General features: G+C 33.7%; 1 protein-coding gene across 9 annotated transcripts in view; it reads left to right on the forward strand.

Moving 5' to 3' along the window:
• The window catches only part of CEP128 (centrosomal protein 128), a 119,378-nt gene that overhangs the window by 50,043 nt on the left and 44,487 nt on the right, over positions 1-24,848 (forward strand). For all 9 annotated transcript variants that reach the window (XR_014852508.1, XM_085061627.1, XM_085061630.1 and 6 more), the window contains 2 exons: positions 36-228; positions 24,597-24,646. Coding sequence is in view for 8 of the 9 variants with exons in the window: in XM_085061627.1 (XP_084917753.1) it covers positions 36-228; positions 24,597-24,646 (243 nt within the window). In the remaining variant the exon portion in view is untranslated. The remainder of the gene's footprint in view (positions 1-35; positions 229-24,596; positions 24,647-24,848) is intronic.

Here is a 24,848-nt window from a genome sequence, read left to right on the forward strand (position 1 = left end):
TCTTTACTTTTTATTGTACCATTTTTTTAATGTAGACTAAGCTTCAGTGGCTGTGTGAGGAGGTAAAGGAAAGAGAAAGTAAGGAAAAAAAGCTGCGATGCTGCTTACTGCAAAGCCGAGAACAGCTCAAGCACTTAACACAGATGAAGGAGACTGAACATCAGTCTCTCTTTAAGCAGATAAAAAAACAAGAAAAACTTTTGGAAGAAGTTCACAGAGAAAAAAGAGGTATGTTTCTAGTTCCATTTGTGTTAATAAAAGGGAGAAAGAATTTAAAATTCTATTCATTATAATTTCTATGGCACATTCAGATGTATTTTATCAACTTCTTAGTGCAAACTGCAGTGTGCTAGTGATAGCCAATAAAATTGTTAGGTTTATGGTTTTTTGTTTTCCTTTGCTGACAAAAAAGGCAAATGCCATCAACTGTGTTTCAACACAGTACAGTGGCAGAATAACACAAAAGTTTACATCCTGCACAGTGGATATAGAAATTATTTTCCAACTGTACCACCTGAAACATTGCACAACCCGGGCAAAAAGGGATTATAACAGTCTGAGGCAGTCTGAGCTAGACTGCTGTTTGCACAGCTCGCTGTGTCATGCTACGATCTTACCTTGTGTTCTGTTCCCTCAGTTTTGAAAGAAAGGTGTCACTTTTTAGGTTTTCTTCAGAAATCTTGTTCTGGCCTTTAGTCAGAACTCCATACTGATGTAACTGGACAGAATAAGTATTCTCTTAAATTATTTTGTTGGTTGTCACTTTGTGCTGATTGATGTAGCCTCAGATAAGAGTAAGCTTTTAGTGAGTGTAGTTATAGCTTGTGAAATGTAGCAAAACCAAAGTTGCCTGGTTTTGGCTAGAACAAAGTTAATTCTCTTCCTAGTGGCTGAAACATGCTGTGTTTTGGATTTAATATGATAGTAATGTTGATAACACACTGATGATTAGGTTGTTGCACCCTAAGTCGAGGACTTTTCAGTTTTCCATGCTCTGATAGTGAGCAGGTGCACAAATTGCTTTAAGGGAGCATGGCCAGGCCAGGGGAACTGACCAAAGCAATATTCCATACATTAGAACATTATTCCCAGTATATACACACAGGGGAGTTGTCTGGACGGAACCAATTGCAGCTGAAGAAGGAGCTGGAAATCACTCGGTGGTGAGCAATGGTATTGTACATCACTTGCGGTTTTTGTGTTTGTATTTCTATCTTTTTTGTGGTTTCCTTTTTCATTACAATGATATTTTTATTTTATATTTTAAATTTTTTTTTAATTTTATTTTATTCTTTTTAATTCTTAAACTGTTTTTGTCTAATCCCATGGGTTTCAGCTTCTTTCTGATTCTCCACTCCATTTCACCAACAGGATGTGTATGTGAGCAAGTGGGTGTATGGTACTTAGTTGTCAGATGGAGTTAAACCCCCACCAGAACAGCAATAACACATAAAAACCTTCTTGTAAATATTTTATGAAACAATGCAGGTTATTTGTTTTAAAAGAATAGTAAGATTCTGTCAAAATTTTCTTCCTCCACTTAGGAAGAACTTTGAAAGGGAACATGCTTTTATCTTTCAAGCTTGAATGTTTCTATTGCTATCCTTCATTTGTTAAAAAAGATGGCACACAGACCTTGGTATGACATTAATAGTGCTTTAGTGTTTTTACATTTGAATAACTACCCACTAAGATGATCTCCCTGAAGCCTTATTTGTCTTTTTAATACAAGAGCGTAGGAAATAAAGCAAACCTTACTTAGTTCTCAATTCTATTGTACTTATTTGATTTAGATTTTGTGAAACAATTCACAGCCTACATTTAAATTTCAAGCTGTAGGCCAAGTTATTATGGGCAATTATTAAACTAAAAAGGCTGGTAAGAAGTAATGCAGTTCACTGAGCACAAAAAATAGTATGTAACTTATACCTTATATTTATAGGAGCCATTTCTTTTTTCCCTCCAAGTACGCTCAGTTCCATTTGTTACTTCAAATACTGCTACTTATGCAGATTTAAGTAAATGGTGCTCCCCTATGTCTACTGTAGAGATGGATGCTGATCAAAATAGGTAAGAAAAAGGAAGTAACTGTTACACAGCTGTTAAAGTTTTCTATGTAGCAGAAAACAGTAAACATTCTTTAAAATTCCACTAAATGCAGGATGAGAAATAGGACTTGCAAAAAGATGACAGAGTGTCAAAAATGCAGGCCAGTGTTAGGTTTAAAGCCTGGGGTCAGGGTACATGCACAGGAACTGAGGATCCAAAGTCACATGGGTATAAAGACAGCTGCAGGGGAAGATAAGTAATTTTGACTGCTGTTGGTGGATTTTCCCAAAATATCCTCCTTGCTGTCTTCACTTAAAAACATTCATAAAACATTATTTTTTAAAAAATTTAATTTCTGATTTAAATAATGGTAATTTACTGTTTTATGGGGAAATAGGGAGTCAGGAGTGTGTTCATAAGCAACTATCAAGCACCTTATTGTCTCTTGACACTCCATGGTTTTTAAATGAGATATAATTTGAAGCCTGGTCATGTAAGGTGCTGGTTGGTAGGGTGTTTTTTGGTGTGTTGTTTTGTTTGTTTGTTTGTTTGTTTTTGGACACTACTATGAAAATAGTGTTGGAGGAGAGATGCAGGTACTTCCAATTACAAAATTATTTATATACACAATTAAAAATAGTCTTCATGTCTGTAAATTTATGATTTACTTTATCATATTCCAGTTTGATTAGATCTGATAGGCAGCAGGTTGTGTGCAGACAGATGAAGTTATCATGATCTGGCCCAGTACCAGTGTATTTCTTTAGCTTTAGCCCTGTGGTGTTATAGGCCTTCCAGCAGTGGGTCTGCTTCTCTTAACAGAACTCAAGAATTTATTAATTCAGTAAGTATTCATTCTAATTAGAGATAGGGAAATAAAATACATCTGAACCCAACTTTCTGGTGTATTACTAATTTGATAAGATAGTTGATAATTACCAAATGACAGAAGCCACAATATGGCTGTCACCTGTATGATGTTCAACATAGGGCTATGAAGGGAGGTACTGATGTGATGATTAAATAGAAAAACTATAAATTAAGTAAGGAATGTGCTTCTCTGAGTGACAAAGGGATAGATGGTACTGTTTCAGATGTTGGTCTGTAGACTCACTTTGCTTCATAAGTGGGCTTAGTGTGAAGAGTAGGAATATGATAATAAAAGTTGGAGTGTTAAAAAAAATTGGTGTCTTTTTTTGGTGTGCAAAATGGAATAGCATGGAAATAGTTTAATTTCATTTACCCAATGCCAAGGAAGGAAATTTAATGTATTATTTATTTTTACTGCTTTTAAACCAATTTTGAATTTGAAGTCAGAAGGCCACAATAATGTTTACCAAACACTGGACAAAATTTTGAGAGCTTTTTATTAGTGCACTAGAAGGCAGGTTGACTTGGTATTCAATATAATTTTCTGATTATATTGAATACCACTGAATTAAATGACAGCACATGTGACAGTGTATGCAAGAATATTGGAGTTACGATCTCCATGTGAATTTAATTGGTTTGTTTTATAGTCATGTCAACTTAGATTGTTCTTTTTCTTATTTGAAAATGATGGTCTTCATTACTCCATATCATTTTAAGTTGTAAAAGATAGAGAAATAATAGCATGTGTATCTGTTGATGTGAGTTGTGAGTACTATTGTTCATCCAGTAATACATTTAAATGTTTTAAAAGGCTTTTTTATTTAAAAAAAGAGTGCAAGACAAAATCTGACTTTTTATTTCTTGAACAAACACTCCTACATACTGAATGAAAAGCCCAGCCTTAATTATGATGCAAGCAGTAGAATGTAAACATGTAAGTAGTTTAATGGTTAAATGACTTGGACATGAAAATTGGAAAATATACTTTCCCAAAGGGAAAAAAGAAGACACAGCTAATGGTGCAAAAAAGGTGTTAAGCCAAAAGGAAAAAGCAAGCCATCAAAATGATAAAAAATTTAAATTAAGAATTCAGAATGCTGGTTGGCTTTTGTTACTTAAACATAAAAAATGGAGTTACATAATACTAAGACAGTAATGAAATTCTGGGCAAATCCCAAGTGCAAGGACAAAGCAAATGAGGGTAGGATGTATTTAATTGATTAAACAAGCCCTTCACTTTTTTTTTTAAACACCAAAGTACCCTTTACAGTATTGCTAAATAAAATGGATATTCAGCCAAATTTGATCAAATGGATGAAAATATTTTCTGCTGCATTTGGAATGATTTTAGATAGAGCATTTTATGAGATTCATGAATATTCATGAATGTCCATGGGTGTGGTTGACTGTCCCCTCCAAGACACACCGCTTGTCAGAGTAGTACCTGATACAGTCTGAAAATACTCCATTAATTTAAGTTCACATAAATAAAAAATTATGAAAGTGAGACAGAGAAATTGTATTCTCAAGAAATTAATTTGTTCATTTCCTTTCAGTGGATCTGATATTATAGTTTATTCATGGGGGGTTTCTGGGAGAAGGAATAAAAATAGGGATTTATGGTGGACATACCAAAAGTAGGTAGGATGCATATTTAAACTGCTTTATTGATGAACATATTTAAGGAAATTTTATAAGCTTAAATAGGTCTACTAAGGCTTTTAACTATGAATTTTTTGTCTTTTCCCTTTACTAAAGCACTTGTAAATATCTAGTGTACTGTAGGCTTTCAAATCCTCCTTATGAATCTCTGTAGAGCTGTTAACATTATCACAGAGATACTGTGGTGGTATAAACTGGCTGTCCATGTGTTATAATCCTCACAAATACAAGTAAGTTAACATAAAGATTCATGAACCAGAGAACAGAGAATGAAGGAAAATACAGTTGTGATGCACAGTGTTTCAGGGTTGTTTACAGAGTAGCAGAAGTTTCGTAGTTCTGGTTTTGCTTCAAGATCAGCTACAGTTGTCTTCCCTTCTTGATAAGGGTATCATGCTGGAGAGTTTAGAAATTCAGAAGTCTAGCAATATTTATAAATACAGAAGAACTGAAGAGGATATGAGTTCTGGTTTCAGGTTTGTACTTTGGATACAGTTCACTACTTAACGAGATGTTTACCTAGCGTGCTATACAGTGGGATATTTCAGTCAGTAACAATTTGAATAAGAATAAACATTTCTTATGTTTTTCCTCTTAAAGTGATTTTGGTCTCACGATCAAATTTGTTTCAGTAGCATTGCACTAGGTATTCAATATGTTAACAAGATGGACAAAGGTCTGAGGAAATAGAATGCATATGTTCCAGTTTCTCAACTAAGCTTCATTTGCATTCTCAAATCACTGAGCATGCCAAGGTGTTCTTAAGATCTGTTTAAAAATTAATTTAGGTAACAATGATTTTATTTTTATTATCTTTTTAATACCATTTTCAGGAATTGTACCCAAGATGTGGCACACATTTCTTTTACTCAATATGACCTGATGTATTAGGCAAGGCCATATCTTCTCTTTTTTAATGGAACAATGTTAGTAAGGCTGTAGTGATGTAAGAAGAGCAGGTGCATTGCTCCTATTTACAGACCTTACACTGATTTAATTTATCTTGAAGATAAAATATTCTGCAAATGCTGTTTTAAACAAAGTCCTAGGTGACGCAGGACACATTCTGTACCAATTCTCAGTGTCTACTGAGATAATACTCTATAGTCACACTTAAATTGTTATATATTTAGAATTTCTCTGATATAGGTTATACTGTTAAGTTAAGCTTAAGAAGGTAACAATTCTAGTCCTGAGCTATGATAGACTAATGTTAGATACTTTTGTCACAAGCACAAACCTGTACCAGGCAAGTCTGTGGTGTTTTGTTTATGCACTAAGTTTATCACTCATGCATTTGTCATTGTGCATTGTCTTAGATTTGGACATGCAAAAATCAAATTTTGGAAGACTTACAGTTTAGCTCATTTTAGTGAGGGTGTCATCTCTGTGAATCATACAGTTACCTTCTAGTTTCATCACTTGTGATGCAAACAAGTATATTTTACAAAGATTTTGGTACGTGGTGCCTGAAGCAAGATATCAATTTATTTTCTCTTTTTTTTTCTGTTAGGTTCAGTCAGGATTATTTGTTATTTAATGGCTGTGGAAATGTAGACTCAAAAGAGCCTGTTATATTAAAGTAGATTAAAAATTAGGTAAAACTTTGCTTTGACAAAACCTAATCTTTCAAATTATATTTCTGCTTTTTCTCCTTTAAAGTCAGTAAGTCCAATTTTTGTGTGAGCCAGGAACACTAAAGCAGGAAGAATAAAAATTTAAATTACAGAAACAGTGTAATACATTGAGTGCAAATACACTGACAGTGCAAATACACTGACACTGAACAATCTGTTGCTTAAATGGAGAAAAAGCATGAAACAAGGAACCAGTGAAAATCAAAATATTGTAAAATCTTTCTATAATGACCAATTGTGTTTCATTTAATAGTAAAGTACATATACTGTTTTGAAGACAACTTTAAGCTTGATTCTACCCTTTAAGCTTTCTTTGTTTCTTTTTTACTAATTTTCTTTTTCTCATATATTGCCTTTGTATGAACAACAGTCCTTTCTGTGGCAACAAGAAACACCACAAGGTATTTTCAGGTCATCTTTTATTGAACAGTGAATGGGAGCATCAAGTAGAGAGAGCACCCTTTTAAGTATACATACAAGAAGGAATCTGAAGGATTTCAGAGAAACTCTCCATAATACTTGGTTTTCATAGTGAACTTCAAAATGCATAAGTTGAAAGATCATTTCTATTAAAATAATTTATTTCTTCTTAATAGTGTTCTTGCCCTTTAAATAATGTCTGGTTTTTTTAATGTGATGGGGGAAGGAGGAGGGAGGACTGCTAAGTTATTTTAAACTTTGCCAAAATGAACCTGCGTTCAGAGTCTTAGAAGAATGGAATTAAGCCCAAATCATTTGGAAATCTTACGCTGTGTGGTTTTTTAAATTGGAAAACTGGAAATATCAGACTGGACATGCATTGCTATAATTATCTAGTATTTTTCTGGAACCATTTTCATTTGACATTATCTTTTTATGCACTCATAAAAATATGGCTGCCATTCCAAAAAAGAGAAGGTAAGAGATGGGATCAGACTGTAGCTAAGATGTTTTTAAGACTTCCTTTGATTTCTTTTTTCTTTCTGAATCACATACTTTAGATGATTATCTGAAACTTATGTACAGATTTATGGTTTGGAAAGCATGATATGTCCTCTAAACATTAAATTGCTGAGTTTGTAGTTCTCATTAACAGCAAGAGACTAAATTTACTAGTTTTACTTCTTGGTTTGCCTGCACATACTGTAAACTAAATAAAAATTAACAAAAGTAATCTGGGGGATGGGGTTTCAGTGTATATTAAATAGCTAAAATGTATTATTTAATATTTTCTTGCATTTGTGAATTATGACTTTTTTCTTTAAACCAAGCTAAAATAGCTGATATTCTATGAACTACTGGGTTTTTCGGGTTTTTAACAACTGTTGAAATAATGGCATAGGATTGTTTATAAGCACAATTATAGCTTAACAGTGGTTTCTGGTAATCAACTGTACAATTTTATTAGGACTCCTTGAATTAGTATGAAAGGTGTTGTCATTCTTTCAGGTTATGTGCTGTTTCTATACCAAACTAATATCACCAGTTTAGAGATATTAAGTTAAAAAAACCCCAACCAACCAAAAACCATTCCAACACAGGCACTTTCACACTTGAATTTAATATTTTCCTGAGAAGTGTATGACAGAAACATGCTATCTCTCACTCAGTCTTCTTTAGGTAACAATGACATCCTGAAGAAACTCTTTAATATCTGATGTCAGTTTAATTAAATAATATGCTATCTTATAGGAAATGAAACTGAACCAAGGGCTCTATGGTTCTCTCACCTATTGCCATAGTCAGTCATTTTAGTCTAAAATACAGATGAATCACGTTGGAAATTTGAACAGAAATGAAAAAAATACTATCTAAGATTTAGTAAAGTTCTTGAAATAAACAAAATATTTGAAAACTTGCATATTGTTATATCATAGATTGAATATATTTCAAAATCAGGGCTTGTGTAATGGCTTTCCCTAGAATTTTTCAGGCTGTAATAGAATATTTTTCAGTGTAGATCATTGTTATGTCAGTAGCTTTTATATCCTTTCTGCTGACATGCTATTTAAAATCCATTTTTTCCTAAAGTGAGTGCTAATAATATTGTGTATTGGGAGAAATGAAGTTTAAGTGCTGTGTCACTACCAAAGAATTCCTCACTTTGAGAAGAGCTTCAGTCATCAGTAAAACCAATTCCTAATGTTGACTTTATACAACAAAATAATTTTAATTACAGAATATACATTGTAAGTGAATTCTTGGAAAAAAAGGAAATCTGGGTGGTTTTGGTGTTTTTCTATATAAATCTTAAATTAAGAGGTATTTAATCTGTTTGCACATTTTTCCTTCTAGTGGCTTAAATATGACAAATGCCTAGGTTGAATATTCTCTCTGATTAATATGTTCAAGGGAACAACTGTCTGTATCTAACATCTTTCGTTTCCTTCTTGGTTTTGGTTTAAGAAAATGGAAACTGTGATTGGTACTTTTAAATGATTTACATATTTTGTAGTTGAAAGGCAAAATCTTTAGAAATGTTTTAAAGCCTAGCAAGACAAGCAAATTAATGATATAGTTCATACAGTGCGAGTGATTAGAACAAGGAGATACTAAATGTTTTTACTAAATAACAAGTCCTTCTGTGTAATTTAAAAAGAAATTCACATATAATATTTTAAAAATTCACATGTAATGAGTGGTAATGGTTATTCTGAATATTCTTTATAGTGGGCAGAGAGAGCCTCCCAGTATTTTTCTTGTCTGCATCTGTTATGTCTTTAGGATAAGGTCATAACGTAGTCAAGGACATGATTTGGATACTTGTGCCTATTTTAAAGGACTCCAGTTGCACGTTGTTTAGCCCTGTTAGTGAACATCATTGCTGTAAAGTTTTATTTTCTTGTTAAAACAGACACAGTATCTGAGTCATAAAGAGAATGTGCTTGCTCCTGGTTATGTATGAAAAAAAAAAGAAGGAACTAAGGGTAAAGCTTGGTCTCCTGTTTCTCAGTTGGATTTCTTAATTCTACACTACCTTTCTGCTCTGAGAACTATTTTTTTTAATATAAATGTTTATTTTGCCGTATTCTTGAGTATTTGACCAGTACCTTTGTGCAACATTATATACTGCCAGTATGTAAATCTCTGTTTCGTGGAAAATATTTAAATGTAAAATTTATCACCTTAATTTTTGTTTCACAATTCTAACACTTCTAAGTGATTTTGTAGTGGATTCTGTGTTTTGTTTTGTTTTAATATACCTGGTAAATTGAGATACCTACCACTAGAAAAAGAAACTAAGTGCAAAACCAAGAAAACACATTCATTGAAATATATATTTATGTACTTCATGCCTATGTACATACTGCACCAATGTTGTACATACTTAGCTGCCGGGAGAAAAACTTTGTCTTCCTGGTTTTATTATAGTTGATGACTCAGCCAAATTTCTTGATTAGTTTGAAGCTATAGGAGCAGCATTTTCTGAAAATAATGCTTGAGTGTTTTCTGTATGGAAAACTGCTTCCACTTGCAAAGTCAAATGATCAGACAGTATACCATTTCTTGCAAGACACTATGTAAAAAGAAAAAATCCTAGTGAGATAATTTGGTTCTAATGCAACATGCTTAAAATCCATGGAGCACATTTCTATTAAGAAACAGCTCAAAGGACAGAATTAAGTTAGGATACTATTGAGTATAATGCAATGTTCTTATAGTTATTTGGTGAGCCACAGTTTCCATATCAAGTTCTTAATGAATATTACAAACTGGTTTATTTTTTAGCAGGAGCATATTTAAATTGGCAGAGAGCTTAGTTTTTCAGATGCCTTACTTCTATCAAGCCATGAGATGTGTCATGGAACTTGGGAGGAAATCTGCTTTGCATAGCTTCATGTCATCTTTGGTCTGAGGAAGAAGGGACTTCCTTTTCCAAGGCTATTGAGCTGATGCTTCTCAAGTGTATTAAAGGGATTATAAGTATGTTGGGCTATGTTTTATTAAAGTGGCTTCTTAAGTAAGAGTGGAATGTAAATATTCTACTATATACATGCTTATTCTCGTAAAAGCTGGAGAAATATTAATTCTTCATTCTTGGTCAATAAGACTTATGTACACTCACTGGTTTAATGAGTTTGTACTATGGGCTTTTCATATATTACAGTGAAACACATGCTGCTAGAAAATAAGCAACAGAGTAGGATTAAGATATGACCTTTACAGTTGGAACATTTCTAACTTGTTGCAAAAACATTTCAAATCTGAAAGTACAAAAATACTCTAGCTGATATATGTAGTTTATATACAATATGTATATAGTGTAAGATCTTCAGGCTGGCTTCTGACATTGTGGAAGATTGCATTATGAGTGGAATAAAAACTGAAAGCCTCCTAAGTTTTCTTTTTTGGCTATTTCAAAAATGATTGTATTTTAAAATCTAATGTGTTTACTGTACACTGATACTCCTATTTTGACATGATCTTAAAACACTTCAGTCTATGACTAAAATAACCTGATTAAATAAAGGTAATTATTTTGCTGTCTTGCTGTAAGCAACAGATTTTGCTTACTATCTTGGAAGGCATTTTGATTTCCAAATAATTATTTACAATACAGTCAGTGTTATTACTACTAAATTATGAAAATTTCCATCCTTAATGTAATTGAGAATCAATGGTATGATTATGGGGCCATTCAGCTGCACAATTATGCATTTTTCATGTGCTAATCTGTTGTTAACATCAGAATAGCAATATAAAATGCTTTTAGTTCACAAAATTAGCATTTCCTATTTTCTGAAATGGTAATGTACTGATACAGTGCGACTAAATTTGAGCATTCTATTTGTTGCTATATAGTATTTGTAAATAATTATCTTTTGTTCATTAGGATTTAAATACTGCAAGTTGATGATGATTTGCTAACTTGTAATAGTCTAACTTACTTGAGTAGTAGTATTACAGTATTGGACAGATCCAGCAACCGTGCTGCTTTGGGGATAGGAAGAAATGTCAGTACTCATAGTGTCAGTTCGCTAGTATACACACCAGCTGTTATCAGGGCATTTTTACAGAGCTGTCTAAGAAGTGTGTGGTAATCAGATGTTGGGTAGCTTCTTTCTCCATCTGAATAACCAATATGAATAATATTTTATGACTCCAGATCAAGACAAAATAGTATCAGGTGTCTTGTACCTTAAAATTTGTTGCATGTGTTCTGTTCTCATCCGATGTCCACACTGAAGTACACAGTGTACAAGTTGCACGGGTACGCTGGTTCCAAATTGTGCATCTCACATTATTCTTTTTCCTGAGCCTTGCTCTTAATTTTTGTCCGATGAGAGACAACTCTGGTTTTTTTAATTGTTTTAAAGACTTTGTTTGCACTGTGTTAGCAGAGCAAACAAGATCCAAGAGAAGGAATTTATTCAAGAAGAAGTTCTAATACTGTTGTTCTTCAGCCCAAGCAAATGGGTTTGTTAGTGTATAAAATACACCTCAAGACAGCAGAATGACAGACATTTAAAGTAAACCAGAAGTTTTTATTAAGTGGGAAAAAAATCTGTTACTGATCATGCTAGTGCTGTGGGACAAGTGAACTTTGAGGATCAAGTGTGTAGAGGAGAAGCACAGTTGTGTGTTGCACTGTGACATTATACTTTGTGTAAAGTGTAGGTCTGAAGAAGATGCTTGAAGGAGTCAGAGAAACCAGCATGATTAATTTTAAATATTACTTTTAAAGTGAAGGTTATCTATGATATGTTTTTTGTTGTCATTATTAAACCTGTAGACTGTCCTACAGAAGAAGAAATCTGATCCTTATGTCTATTAAAAGGACTTTTGAAAGAAGTACGCCAGCAACAAATGTTGCAGCAAAGGAAAATTTTACTAGACAAAGGGGTAAAATTATAGAATCCACAGAAAAGCATACAAACCTCTGCGTAAGAAGTAAAAACCAGTTTCTGAAAAGGAAACTCAAGTTTTCATTTTGGTTATTCTTTTCTTTCCTGAAGAAAATTTAGAACCATATTTGCTCAGTGCAAAACATATTTTAGAGCTAAGGCTTAAACCTTTACTTTTAGTCTCAGGAGCTTTAATTTGTTGTAATTGTATTTTGTCTTATGTAATACAAAGACACAAGGGACGAGATATTTAGCCATTTTGTAAGATTGCTAGAGGATATAAAAGCCTTACGTAAACAGTATGCATTTTCAACATTGCATGTACATTACGAGACAAGTTTTCTGTTGTTTTCTCTGTTCTCAAGAGGCATGAGCAGATCAATGTGCATTATAAACTATGTCTCATAACAGTTATACCCTTCAGGGGCATTTCCAGGGAAGCACATTTACTATTTGCTCGATACTTCTCCATTCCTAACCTAGGAGATGATGCCCCAGCTATTGAGAGAACTTTCCAAGTTTCTTTTTGTCAATATAGTTTATGAAATGTGCTGCAAGAGACTTCGTATAAAGAAATGTATCAAACATTTTAGCAACTTTGCAAACTTCAGTTTGTTCATTGCATTTGCATTGTTGATATTAAACAGACATGAAACTATAATGTAAATAGGTAAAGGATTAGGTATGTAGAATATTCAATGTGTTCTCCCATTTACAGTGGCATTTTTGTGGGATTTTGACAGTCATTTTGCCATTTCTTTGCTAAGTATTTGAATGTCTCAACCTGTAGAAATTAGGTAGTGTTCGGAGAATGGGATATGCAGTTCAATAATAAACATCATTTATTTGCAGCTCTTGGCAACCTTGTAATAAGATATGCAATATCTTTTTACAAATAAAATTTTTATAGTACATTTATTATACCGCTGAAACTGGATATACATTTCTCCATGTAATCACCATCTTGAGATTAATACCCTCTTATCTTTTTACTCAGTGAAAACAGCAGTGTAAATTTGGGGGATTTTTGTGATCAGTCTCCAAGAATTCTATTGCTCAGAAATAAAAAGTCAAGTGTCTGTTGAAAATGACACGTACTCTACTGCACAAGAGAAAGAAAAAAAAGAAGTCTGATACTGCTATTCAGTTATAGTATAGCATACTATTCCGTACTATATATAATTTTCCTCTTAATATTCTCTTCTCCTTTGGCATATAGGATCTCTTCTTCAAAATCTATGGATAAAAAATCCTTGAAAAATTTACTAAAGTGGTGTACTGTAGATATTTGCACATTTTCAAAGTAGATTTTTAAATTGTAAGTGGAATGTGCCATTCACTGAAAGTTAAAATGTTTACCAGCTGAGTTGGTAAATTTCAGCTGTGTGTCATCAGTTACCATGAGACAGCGCAACAACAGGATTGTCCCACCAAGGAATAAACTCAAAGCTTAACTACAGCTGAAAATTTGAAGTGCTGTTATTATGGCTTTCTGCATAATTGCCAGCTCAGTTTATTGCATCTTCCTCTATAGCAGGTGTGGTAGATAGGGTGTTATATAATTTCTAGTTATATTATATTTGGTTTCAATGAGACATACTGGCCTCTCTGTATGTGTGACTAGTTGAAGTAAATGTTTTCTTAGAAGCTCTTTGGATCCTAGTAATACATAGGGTCATCTAGTAGAATTAGAAGCTTTCTTACAGCATTTATCAAGGAGTGAATCCCATGGAGATAGAACTTTTTTGTGTGCTTTACTCTTGTGACAAGACATCCGAGCTGCTAAAATATCCCTTTTTTTCTGAGACTGTCAGGGAAGACTAATTTCCAGACCAGTATCTGGAAATCTGGTATATGAGCTTCCTATATTATCTGTTCTCCTGTGCTGTGAACATTGCAAATGGATTGTTTAGCTCTGATCTTCAAACAGCCCAATTAAGAGATGCACTTCTAAGCTTGGGAGAATTACTCATCTCAAGTAACAAGTGACCTTGGCTAGAAAAGCTTTCTATCTTGCAGCTGTTTGCCTCCTTTGGTTTGCCCACTTACTTCAATTGAAATGAGCTGCACTAGCTTCAAAAACCTTGATACCCTGAGTATTTGACCATTCCTTAGCTGATAGGTCCAAGATCAGTTCTGTGTATATTTGCATTAAGATCTGCAGCTGCCTTTCAGATGTAGCCAAAAGGAAATTTGCTGATATGCATAAATATGGTTGGGATTATAAACATCAAAAAAAGAAAATCCTAGGATATTAAGAGAGAGAATTCACTGAAGAAAGTGGCATTCAATTTCCTGTTTTGTCATTTACATATGCCATACCATAATTTTTATATAGCTACCATGCTCATAAACATATCAACATAATTTTCTAAAACAAGAAATGACAAATTATCTTTTCAAGTTTGCACTTGGTAAATGAATACAAATGAAGTTTCTATTTCTTTCTCTGTGCTCCTGGAAAATTTTATTCATTACCAGGGAGGAAATGTCTCTCCATTCCAGGAGAGAATTGTAGCACTTATGTATTATATGCAGTGACAAAACAATGTTCAATTGTATTTTCTGTTTAAAGTGTCAGCTATTCTGAGGACCTTGCTTTGAGACACTTCTTACTATATTTTCTTGTATATAATGCTGATATTTTTGTTTTTCTTCCCAGGTTATTTTATAGGTTTTCTAATCAAAACTGTGGGAGAAAAATCCATTGTTTGGTTACTTTGCATAGATATGTGTTACAGACAGGTGTAATGGTACACACACAAATCCAAAATAATCATGAGTTAGTGGGTCAAATTGCAGTGTCCCATTCATGGAGACATTCAATATCACTGCACACAAAAGGCTGAATTCTTATTTCTGTTTTTCTCATGTCCATCTGTGCTACTTTCTCCATCCCTTGTTCCATGTCTCCTTCTCACTGGACCCCTCTATAATCATGTATTACTCAATATTAGCCGCATAGGACTATCTGGTTTTTGCCAGTACACTGTTCTCATTGTAATGAACTAAGACCTCGTGGAGGTCCAGGTTTGTCATTTTGCCAAAGCAGGACAAAGTAAGCAAGAGCAATGCATGACCAGAGGCAGGGAGCAAAGAAACCTGCATGCGTTTTGGCAAATGTGATCTGACCACATCTGGTGGAACTGGAGGGCTTGGTGCTAGCACCATGTCAGCTGGGCTTGGACTGGCTTCTGTGGGATGTGAAGAAGGAGTAATTACTTACTCATTAGTACCCAAACTAGCTTATTTGAAGCTTTAAGTAAAGGATTTCATTGTAGTGTAAATGTGCTGTTAGATTGTTCGGGTTGAAGTTTGATGGCTTCTCAGCAAAATTTATCAAGTAAAATATGAAGTGTTTATTCACTAGCATTGTATGTTAGATTTTTTTTTTAAAGTCTGTTCTTGATATTTGTTTCTAATAGAAAAATTGCCTGCATTCCAGCACTGTTTGGCAATGTTACTGCTGCATGAGTAATCAATACCTATATACCTGATAACAGTTTAATCTTGAAGTAGAATCAAGTAATTGGCATTTAACACCTTAGATGCATTAGTAATCATCACACAATGCTTAGTGGTAGAAATTCAGGATGTTACTATGACTTGTGTTTTATTTGAGTTTCTAGTGTCAGAATAATTTCTAAATTCAGTAAATGTCAATTATTTCCTCAATTATCTTTATTTTGAGGGTTTAAAATCTTTTTTTTTTTCCTCATAAGAAACTCTATATAGTTATATCTGAAAAAAGACTTCTGTTATTGTAGTAAAGTCATGCCAGCCTAATAATAGCCTGAAAGAAGAGCTGGAGTCTTTTTATGGATGTTACAGTAAATAATAGCCAAAAGAAAAGCATTGCAGCATACACCAAATCAAGTGGTTAACTGTTCAAATACCATGTGTTGTATGTGTGCTAACCAATTCTCTTTCGCTTACGTGTCTTTGATAAGAAGCAAGGTGAAATTTGAAGCTGCTCTCTCTGTTACTGAAATTAAATTAATATTTTATTACTACAGTTAATGATACTAAAAAAATTGCCAAGAAGAAGGTTTGTTTTGCACTTACAAAAATTTCTCTCTTTTTGCCTGCAGATAAAAGACATAGTCCAGAATCTATAGTGACTAAAGGGATTTTTTATTGTTTGAGGTTTGGATTTTGTGTTTAAAGTGCAGTTACAAGACAATGTTCCTTAACTTATGTAAGAGGAGGGCATAGACAGTAACAATGCTGGCTTTTCCTGCTACATTCTTATCATTTTTTCATCTTTAACTTAATCATGTTAAATGTGGAAAAAGAAGTGATATTTACACAAATGATGTTACAAGATGAGAGTAGCTTGCAATTATTAGGGTTGTTTTAGTATTGTTTAAATCATTAAACAATACTAAAATAATTTGAGGATAGATTCACCTAGCAACTGTATGACTTGTTTTTAATCTTCACAGCAACCTTCTGGTTGCAGCAGATTTGTGGATGTTGTTTTTATAACTTGATAATTTTAATCAGAAAATGTTACCATCCTGAAACTCCCAAACAATTTTCAAACCAGCTAACCAAGTCATTAAAAATAATGAAAAGAAAAAATAGTAACTGCATTTTTGGTAATTGGTATGTCCCATTTTAATTTTCATGGCAGAAGCCATGTCTTTCAGATAGACCTTTTGCTTTACTCGATCAACTTTCTGTGATTTTCACATTTGGGTTATTTTTTCATTGTACCATTTTTGATATCTGTAGTCCTTGTTTTCAGACAAGAAAGTTCTTATTTCTGTTTAAATTACTAACTTAGCTTGAAATACATATATTAAAAGAAAATTTTAAGAAAGTGTTAAATAGAGGCATAAAGAAAATTTTAGCCTGTGATGTTTTTTTCTGTCAATAGAATAATGGTTTAGTAAAGGCTTCAATGGAAAAAGCTATGGTGGTACCATCCTACAGCAGCGAAGCAGAATAAAGTCCATAGTGGAAGGACATTGATGTAGGTGATTTAGTATTCCTGGCAAGGAAAAGTGGCTGCTTAAGACTGAGACAAGGTGATTGATTAATGAGTCTGCCTAAACCTGAAATTCCAGTGGTCTGACTTTATATGCTCCTTATATGCTTTTACATCTCTGTAGAGGAGAGTTGAGCAAATAATGCAAATAGAACATTTTCTACAGCTCTGCAGTTGTGACTCACTGTGAGTTAATAGCTGTATTGCTATCCCATCTGTGTTAATTCTGATGTAACAGCTCACTAGATTCTAGAAGAGACCTTGATTCTATTCTGGCTGGAATTCAGCTTGGTTCTTTGGACACTACTTCAGAGAGCAAACAATACCTCAGTTACCACCTCTGAATTTGTAATGGTGTCAGCTTTTAGAGAAGACACTCATAATTCTAGGTAAAAAATATTCGTAAAGATTTGTATTAGCATACAGACAGTACCTCTTCTAGATACAAAGATGTGTTTGGCACCTCAATACTAGTTGATACAAATCACTAGTGACTCCAAAGCTACAGTAAAGTCTTCAGATACCATCCACTGCTCAAAGGAGAATCTCTATTTGAATAATAAGCCACACATTCTTGTTCTGTCCCTTTACTGTAAATAGTTCTAGTCTCCTCTTCCTCACTCTTCCCACAGAGTTTCTCTTCCCACAGACATGCTTCTCATTAGACCTTGCTCTTACTTGAACTTTGCTTTTTTTCAACTGAGTTTCATGTGTTATGATATATACTGCTTGACATATAAGGAGAAAGAATCTTGGAGTAACAGAAGCTAGAAAACATTTCAGCTTTGTAAAAACTAAATGCCTTTATTAAAAAAAAGATCGAACTCTGAATGCTGACTGCCAGCCATAGTCTGCTTAGTTCAGAAGTGAGATTGTTCTAAGGTTCTAAATATGAGCACTAGTCTCCAAACTTTATTGATTGCATGCCCCCATCAGTAAAAAATTTGGGAGCATACCCCCATTAATATATGTGTATTTATTTATTGACATTAAGTACACATAAATATACAACTTGATAAATAAATAAACACACCTTTGTAAGTGCAGTCTCACTGAGCTAGAAGAACTGTGTCTGGATCACATTTTCATAATGAAGTTGTCTTTGATTCAGAATGAGATGTTTTTATCACTTCAAGGTTAGCCTTCTTATTTGTCTGTGTCACTAACTGTTTCTTAATGAAACTTACTGGAACGTACTAGAGCATCCAGGAAGTGTTTTGCTTGTTTTGGGAAGTTGTTCTTCAGTGATATTTTTTAACTAGAAACTCTAAGGTCCCTGAGGAGCTTTTGGAATCCTCTACAGCATGTCTTCTGGTACATAAGCGTCATTCAAAGAAAAGCAACAGAATGCTTATAGCTGTGCTTCAAGTTGTGTTAACTGTATATATATTCACAACCGCCCCTCATACTCCCCCTCCAGTAGTTTCAATTGGGAATCAATATGGTCCTAAACAAATATAATAGACCTAGTCTCTGTCCCAGCTCATAAATTAGGCAGTTGCTAAGACATAATGAAGATTTGTGCTGTCGTCACCTTTTGTATTCATAAGGAAGTTCACAGGGATATTTTGCGTGGATTTCAGTGCACTTTGTCTGAGCTTCACGTCAGAAGACAGGGAAATATTTTCTTTAGCCATGTTGAAATGAAGCACAGAAAATTTCCCAGGAAAGTGGGGGGCCAGGAATAGAACTAAAAGATCTCATGTAAGCTTTAGGAAAAAAAGAAATCTCATTCTTTTGAGAAAGAAGTCTTAAAAAGAAGGACATTGGGGCCTATAATTTTTTGATTAGTAACCTTTTAGTTTAGTTTTTTGAATGTATTTATTCTCCTATTCAATGCAAGCATATTTGGACTGTAACTATATTACTTGCTAACAACTACAGTAGTTAATAAATTGTTAATGGCTAAAAAGACAAAGAGTATTGCAAAAGGAACTCTCTTTTTTTAAATGGTATTCCTTTAAGTCTGGAGTTATTTTTAAATCTGGATGAGAAAATTATCGATATAAATACAGATAAACAGCTGTTTTGGTCTTGGTCATCATGAGTTGCTTGCATTGTTAGATGCTGAAATAAAATCTTTAAAGACAGTGGAATGTGCTCAATGTTAATATAACAGTTTGCTAATGGACTAGAAAGCTCTAATCAGCATTAAAAATCACTTGAAACTTATGTATTTTTGGGTTTTTTCCTAAATCTTGCTTGGGATTACATAAACACATACTGAAATACTCATGATTTATGGGCCTCGTTTTACACTAGCAAAAATTAATGTTCCAAGAAATACCCATTTCTCTAACGCTTTTTTAAGTTGATAATAATATGGTTATGTAGAGATTCCCTTAATGGCTTTCATATATGGCTGTGGCTAGCACAGTTTTTCCCATGAGAAGTTTTCTTGTGTTTTGTAAATAAAGATAAAGTTTGGATGTTTTGGAACAGTGTCCCAGAACTTGGGCAGTGCAGGCCTGGCTAATCAGGCCTGGGGGAAGGCTTCTGACTGACCAATCTGGGTGACTTTTGAGAACTCTATAAATGTGATGAAATCAAAACAATAAAGGTCATTCCTTCTTGCCACTGAGAACCGATGCATTCATTACTCTGCTAGCTGCTCAACAGCAACATATGGCAAGTACTGTTTCAATTAAAATAGTGTGAAGCACATGCCAGTACTTTTTTATATCAGTTGTTTTTGTGCCAGGGTCATTTGTGGTGTCTGGCCTGCCAGTATGAAGGTTCAGCCTCATTGAAATATCCTTTAATATTGAGTGTTTCTGGACTGTGAAGCCATTCATCACAACCTAACACAGGTACAGGGCAAAATTGCAGTTGTTCTGCCTCTACTAGCCATGAATATATATCTATCTATATATATCTATATATATATCTATATCTATATATATCTATATATATCTATATATATATATCTTGTGAAACACTTTGTTTAAACTGGTTCAGCTATAAATATCTTTATTCACCCCCAAAATAGGGTCTTCATGTCAGATTCATTGTGTGAAGGGAAGAACTTGTAAGTGACATAATATGTGATTAAACTTGGCTGTGTAGATGTGAGCAAGATAAGTAATTTCTAGCTGAGAGAAACTGGTTTATTCAGCTGCTTGAAAATTTCTTCATACTTGATGGAAAACTGCTTAGCTGCCTTGTGCATGTACAGTAGTGCTGCAGTATCTGTTCAACAGCTTTGTGGGAAACATATCCAAACAATGACTTGAAAACTGTGGGATGTGTATTTGAAGAGAGAATGATGGGAAATACTTGAAATTAAAAAAAAAAACCCACCAAAAAACCCCACAGTTTTTGATCAAAGCAAATTTAAAGGTACTATGATCAGGGTGTCTTAATTAAGTGATTTCTCAAGAGTCTGGTATACAGTTATGTAACTTAAAACCTCAGTGTCTAAGGTTACAGTGTCTAAACTTTGGGAAATCCAAAATAGCTTTACTAATATATAACTGAAAGCCCTGACTTGTGTTTTGGACAAGAGCTTTTCTTAGCTTGATGATGCAAAAAGTAGATTGAAAATTTTCTCCAAACTGCCATTCTTTTCTGTTGATAACCTGGATTTCTTGCTTTAATGCCACATAATAGCAGTATTTTTTGTACTGTGTGAGTCATTCTTTATTTTCCTGTGTGATCTACAACTGCTTCAGAGGGGAGAGAGCATTGAGTCAGAATCTACCAGTGGCCTGCAGATATCTAGGATAGTTTACAGCATATTATCTATGAATGCAAAACTGAATTGAATTGGGAATGTCAACTTCAGAGCACTCTGAATCACATTTTAGGATTTTTCACTATATGAGTAGGTATCTATGACTATAAGAACTGACTCTGTGTACAGTTCTGTATTTGTGCATTCCCCTTGGCTAGAACAAGGTCAACATAAAAATGTAGTATCAGCCCAATTTGTAGACTTTTCTCTGGCATGTCAATCTTCTCTCAGAATGTGAAGAGGAATGTAGTCTATCATTATCTTCAGTTTCTTAAAATTGGAGGTCATGCAGTGTTTGAAATCAAGAAGTTGCTGCTTCAGGTAATATAAAGTCAGTGCCGTTTCCCACCTTTGTTACACCTAGCATAGAGATAAAGGAGTTGGACATTTTACTTCATTAAGGGGTTTTAACATTCTAGTTAGTTATTGGCATATTAATGGATTAGCTAGGATAAATAAGATAGTACTATTGCATTTTACTCATTCTAATCATTAAATATATGCTTCTAAATCTATTTTCTGGTAGTTTTCACCAGCAGTAAAAATTACAGCTGGGGTGTATGTGTGTCGAAAAAATCTGTCCGAATAATTGCATAGCTTTTCTTCCTCACTTATCTGTGTGTTATGATGGAATATGTAATCTTCATCTCCAAGTTAGTATTTGCAGTATTTTGCAACAGACTGTGGTGGTTCAGTGTCAGGCAAACTGCAAGAGATAATGATTCTGACAGAATGTTTTAAATCATAACCTATATTTTTCCTGGAAGTTTGGTTAGTCAAATCCCAGGTACTGTAGTGTAACTTCAAGGACACTCAGTTGGTGTTCACTGTTGCATAGCTGAGTGAGATGTAATCTTTACGTTATTTGGAATTTAACCACTGTAAATAAATTGTTTTTGTATAACTGCACAAAAGTATGATCTGTAATTTTGCAGACAATATCCAGAACTTGCAGATTTTGAGCGGTTTTAAACATCTGAAATATGTGTGATTTTTTAATAGTTTTAGCTTATAGATCATTATTGGATTGCAAGCTTCATATTTAGATAGAAATAAAAAAGGGAATATGTTGATGAATATTTTTATTTCTGCATCTCATTTCTCTTGTTGTCTTTTCCCATGTATTACTTATCTTTTTTCAAAGAGCCATCAATGCCTAAAGGTGTCTTTTTCATTAATGCTGATTCTTCTAGACAATTTATAAATTTATGTGTTCTGTGCCCCATGAGAATAAGGATGAATTGCTTTGGAAAACCCCAAGTACCCTGTGGTTACATTAGGCCTTGAAAGAAGATGAGAGCAGGATTGTTGTAGCAACCTAAGCCACTGTGCAACTTCTTTTTGAACAAAATTCTAACTGGAGAAACTCCGAGGCTGTTCATAGGATAGATGGAAGGAACCTCCACTAGGGCTAGTGACCATCTTTGCTCTGCTGCACACGCAATGCATTCTCTGTCTTAAATTTATTGCAACAGTATTTTCTGGCGCATGACATGAAACATGTTTGCACAAGAACTTAAATATGGGAAATGTTGTACAAATTATAAAACAAATCAACAGAGCTTTTCAGATGAAGTCAGTAAGTTATTCTTTCATGGTAAATAATGTCCAAAAGAAGGATATAATATGCTGTATATGACTTTTTGTATAGCTGTTTATTATATATTGCTTTTATTTTATTTTTTTTAAACTTTAGGTTTGGAGAAAACATGTCATTATTTTAATGGAATACTAAATGGAATCAGAGTCATCAGTTGAAATGGAGAACTTGATTTTTAAAACATGTTTGTTCGTAAAGGATGACTCTGTACAGGTGTATATTTTGTCAGTTAAATAACACCACTTCAATACCTGCTTCCCCTTCTGGGGACAGAGTTCTATGAAGCATCCTGCAGGATAACCTATTTAGGCAGTGGTACAATAAAGTAAATGGATTGTAGATAATCCTAATTTGAGATGCAGAACTTTCAAATCTAGAGACTGTTAGCAGAAATTAGCTCAACTTAATTTACATTTGTGGAAGATCTTTGAAAGTAACCTTGTAATAGCATCCTTTTCACTTAGAATAATCATGTCTGTACAACAGAATCTTAATTATTGCATTTGAATGAAAATAAAGCAAAGTATAATAACTGGGGGTTTTTTTGGTCAGATGGAACATGGGGATGAATTTTTAATATCCCACCCTCTTCTCATAGACTTATTCCTCTCTCCTAAATTTTTTTAAAGCTGGTATTACAATACAAATTTTTATCAACTCACATATAATACTGGAATATACCCAAAGAACACATACAGGGCAGCCACTTTTCAATGCAAAATTCTTGCACTGACGTTGCTTGCAGCACATTTAGCTACAGTAATTTATATGGCAGCTGAATCACTGGACTGAAAAGCATACCAAAGAATAATCCATAAAAACATAAATACACCAAAACAAGGTGAAGAAATGGTAATTTTACTAATTTTAATATGGGATTTGAAAAAAAGTTGCATAGACGCTAAGATGAAAGAACAGGAAGTCAATCTTTCAGCTTATGAAAGAACTGAAATTTTTTTACATGTTATCTGCATCACTTTTAAAAGACTGGTGCTTGGAAATAAGTCTCAAATAATCTGTATGCAATCTGAAATGAATAATGAGCTATGAGAAGAGGTAGCAGGTTGGGGTGCTCACAAGGAGACTTCATAACAAGAGACTGAGAAAGAAAAGATTAGAGATATGAAGGAAAGAAGACAAATTAATGTCAGTAGAATGTTTTATGTAGCTACTATTGTAAATCTTTGAAGCTTATCTTTATGAACTATGTGAGTATTGATAAACTTTGTATTTCTTAAGGAAGTAAACACAAGTGCTTTCAGTTAGCTGTTCTGTACTTGGATGCTGAGGGAATTGACAGTCAGAATTCAGTTCTCTGAAGTTGTCGAGGCAGTTTCATAATCCCATAACTCTCCTAATTGCTAGCAAACTAGAGCATATCTCAATTCAAAGTCAGTCTCTTGGCTTAGATAAAGCAATGCTCTTCTCATGCAAAACTCGTGAGTGACCTTCTGATAGTTAAAACAGTAATAAGCCTGCAGCATTTTTTTTGTTTTTCCTGCTCTTTATAAGGTTATAACTTTAAGGTTTCCCAGAATTCTAAATATATTGCAATTTATCAAGAACATGATTTTAATCATAAAACTAAAGAGAAAAGCAGCTCACAACATATGCCACAAAACTCCAACGAAATTAATTTCTAATGTGAAATGTTATATGTGTGCATGTATGTGCCAATGTCTGTAATTGTCACACAAGTGAAAATATGGGATATTAGGATTTTATATTGTAAAGGCTATGAGAAACTTTTCTAATGTTTTGTCACAGTGAATTATTTTCCTTATCAAAATGGTTCAATTTTAGTGACAGAAGGTAACTATTGTTAGTCAAAATTGTCTGCAGTAACTTAGAGTAACTTTTTGTATACAATTGCATAGCTTTGACAATTTTTAGAGATAATCTCTTTGATTTTTTTATTCAATTCTAAAAATATCCAAGGATATTGATTTCAGTGTAGAAAAGTTTATCTGTGAATTTGAAAGGGTTTTTTTTTTCCCAGTCAAACCATCTTGCTGTGTTCTTGTGGCTATATTTCAGTCACCTCAACAGTCCATACTTGGAAACAATCATATCACTGAAACATTTCATCTATTAGTTTAATCAGCTGAAAAGGAGAGTTGTGAAAGCTGCAAAATAAAAAACTCAATGACTTTTACATAGTACTTTTTCTATCAGGCCATGAGACAGGAAGATGAGTTTACAAGTTCCATTTTTCATTTTGCAGAGCTGCTAGAGAAGACACACAGAAGAGAGGAAGAAATGGGAGCTCTCCAGGTATATTTGCTACTCAATTATCTAGCTACATTTTTTGTCACCCTTAAAAATTACCAAATTGTATGACAGCATTATGATTTTCTGAACTACCTTGTGACTTAAATTCAGATTTGGAAATATATTCAGACAAATACAGACCAAATAGCTAGTAATACTCACTGCTCAGTTTCTTCACTGATTTGGCTAAATTCTCTGGGCTGCA

The sequence above is a fragment of the Lichenostomus cassidix genome, chromosome 5 (assembly GCF_008360975.1).
Source record: "Lichenostomus cassidix isolate B80296 chromosome 5, HeHo_3.0, whole genome shotgun sequence".
Taxonomy (NCBI): domain Eukaryota; kingdom Metazoa; phylum Chordata; class Aves; order Passeriformes; family Meliphagidae; genus Lichenostomus; species Lichenostomus cassidix.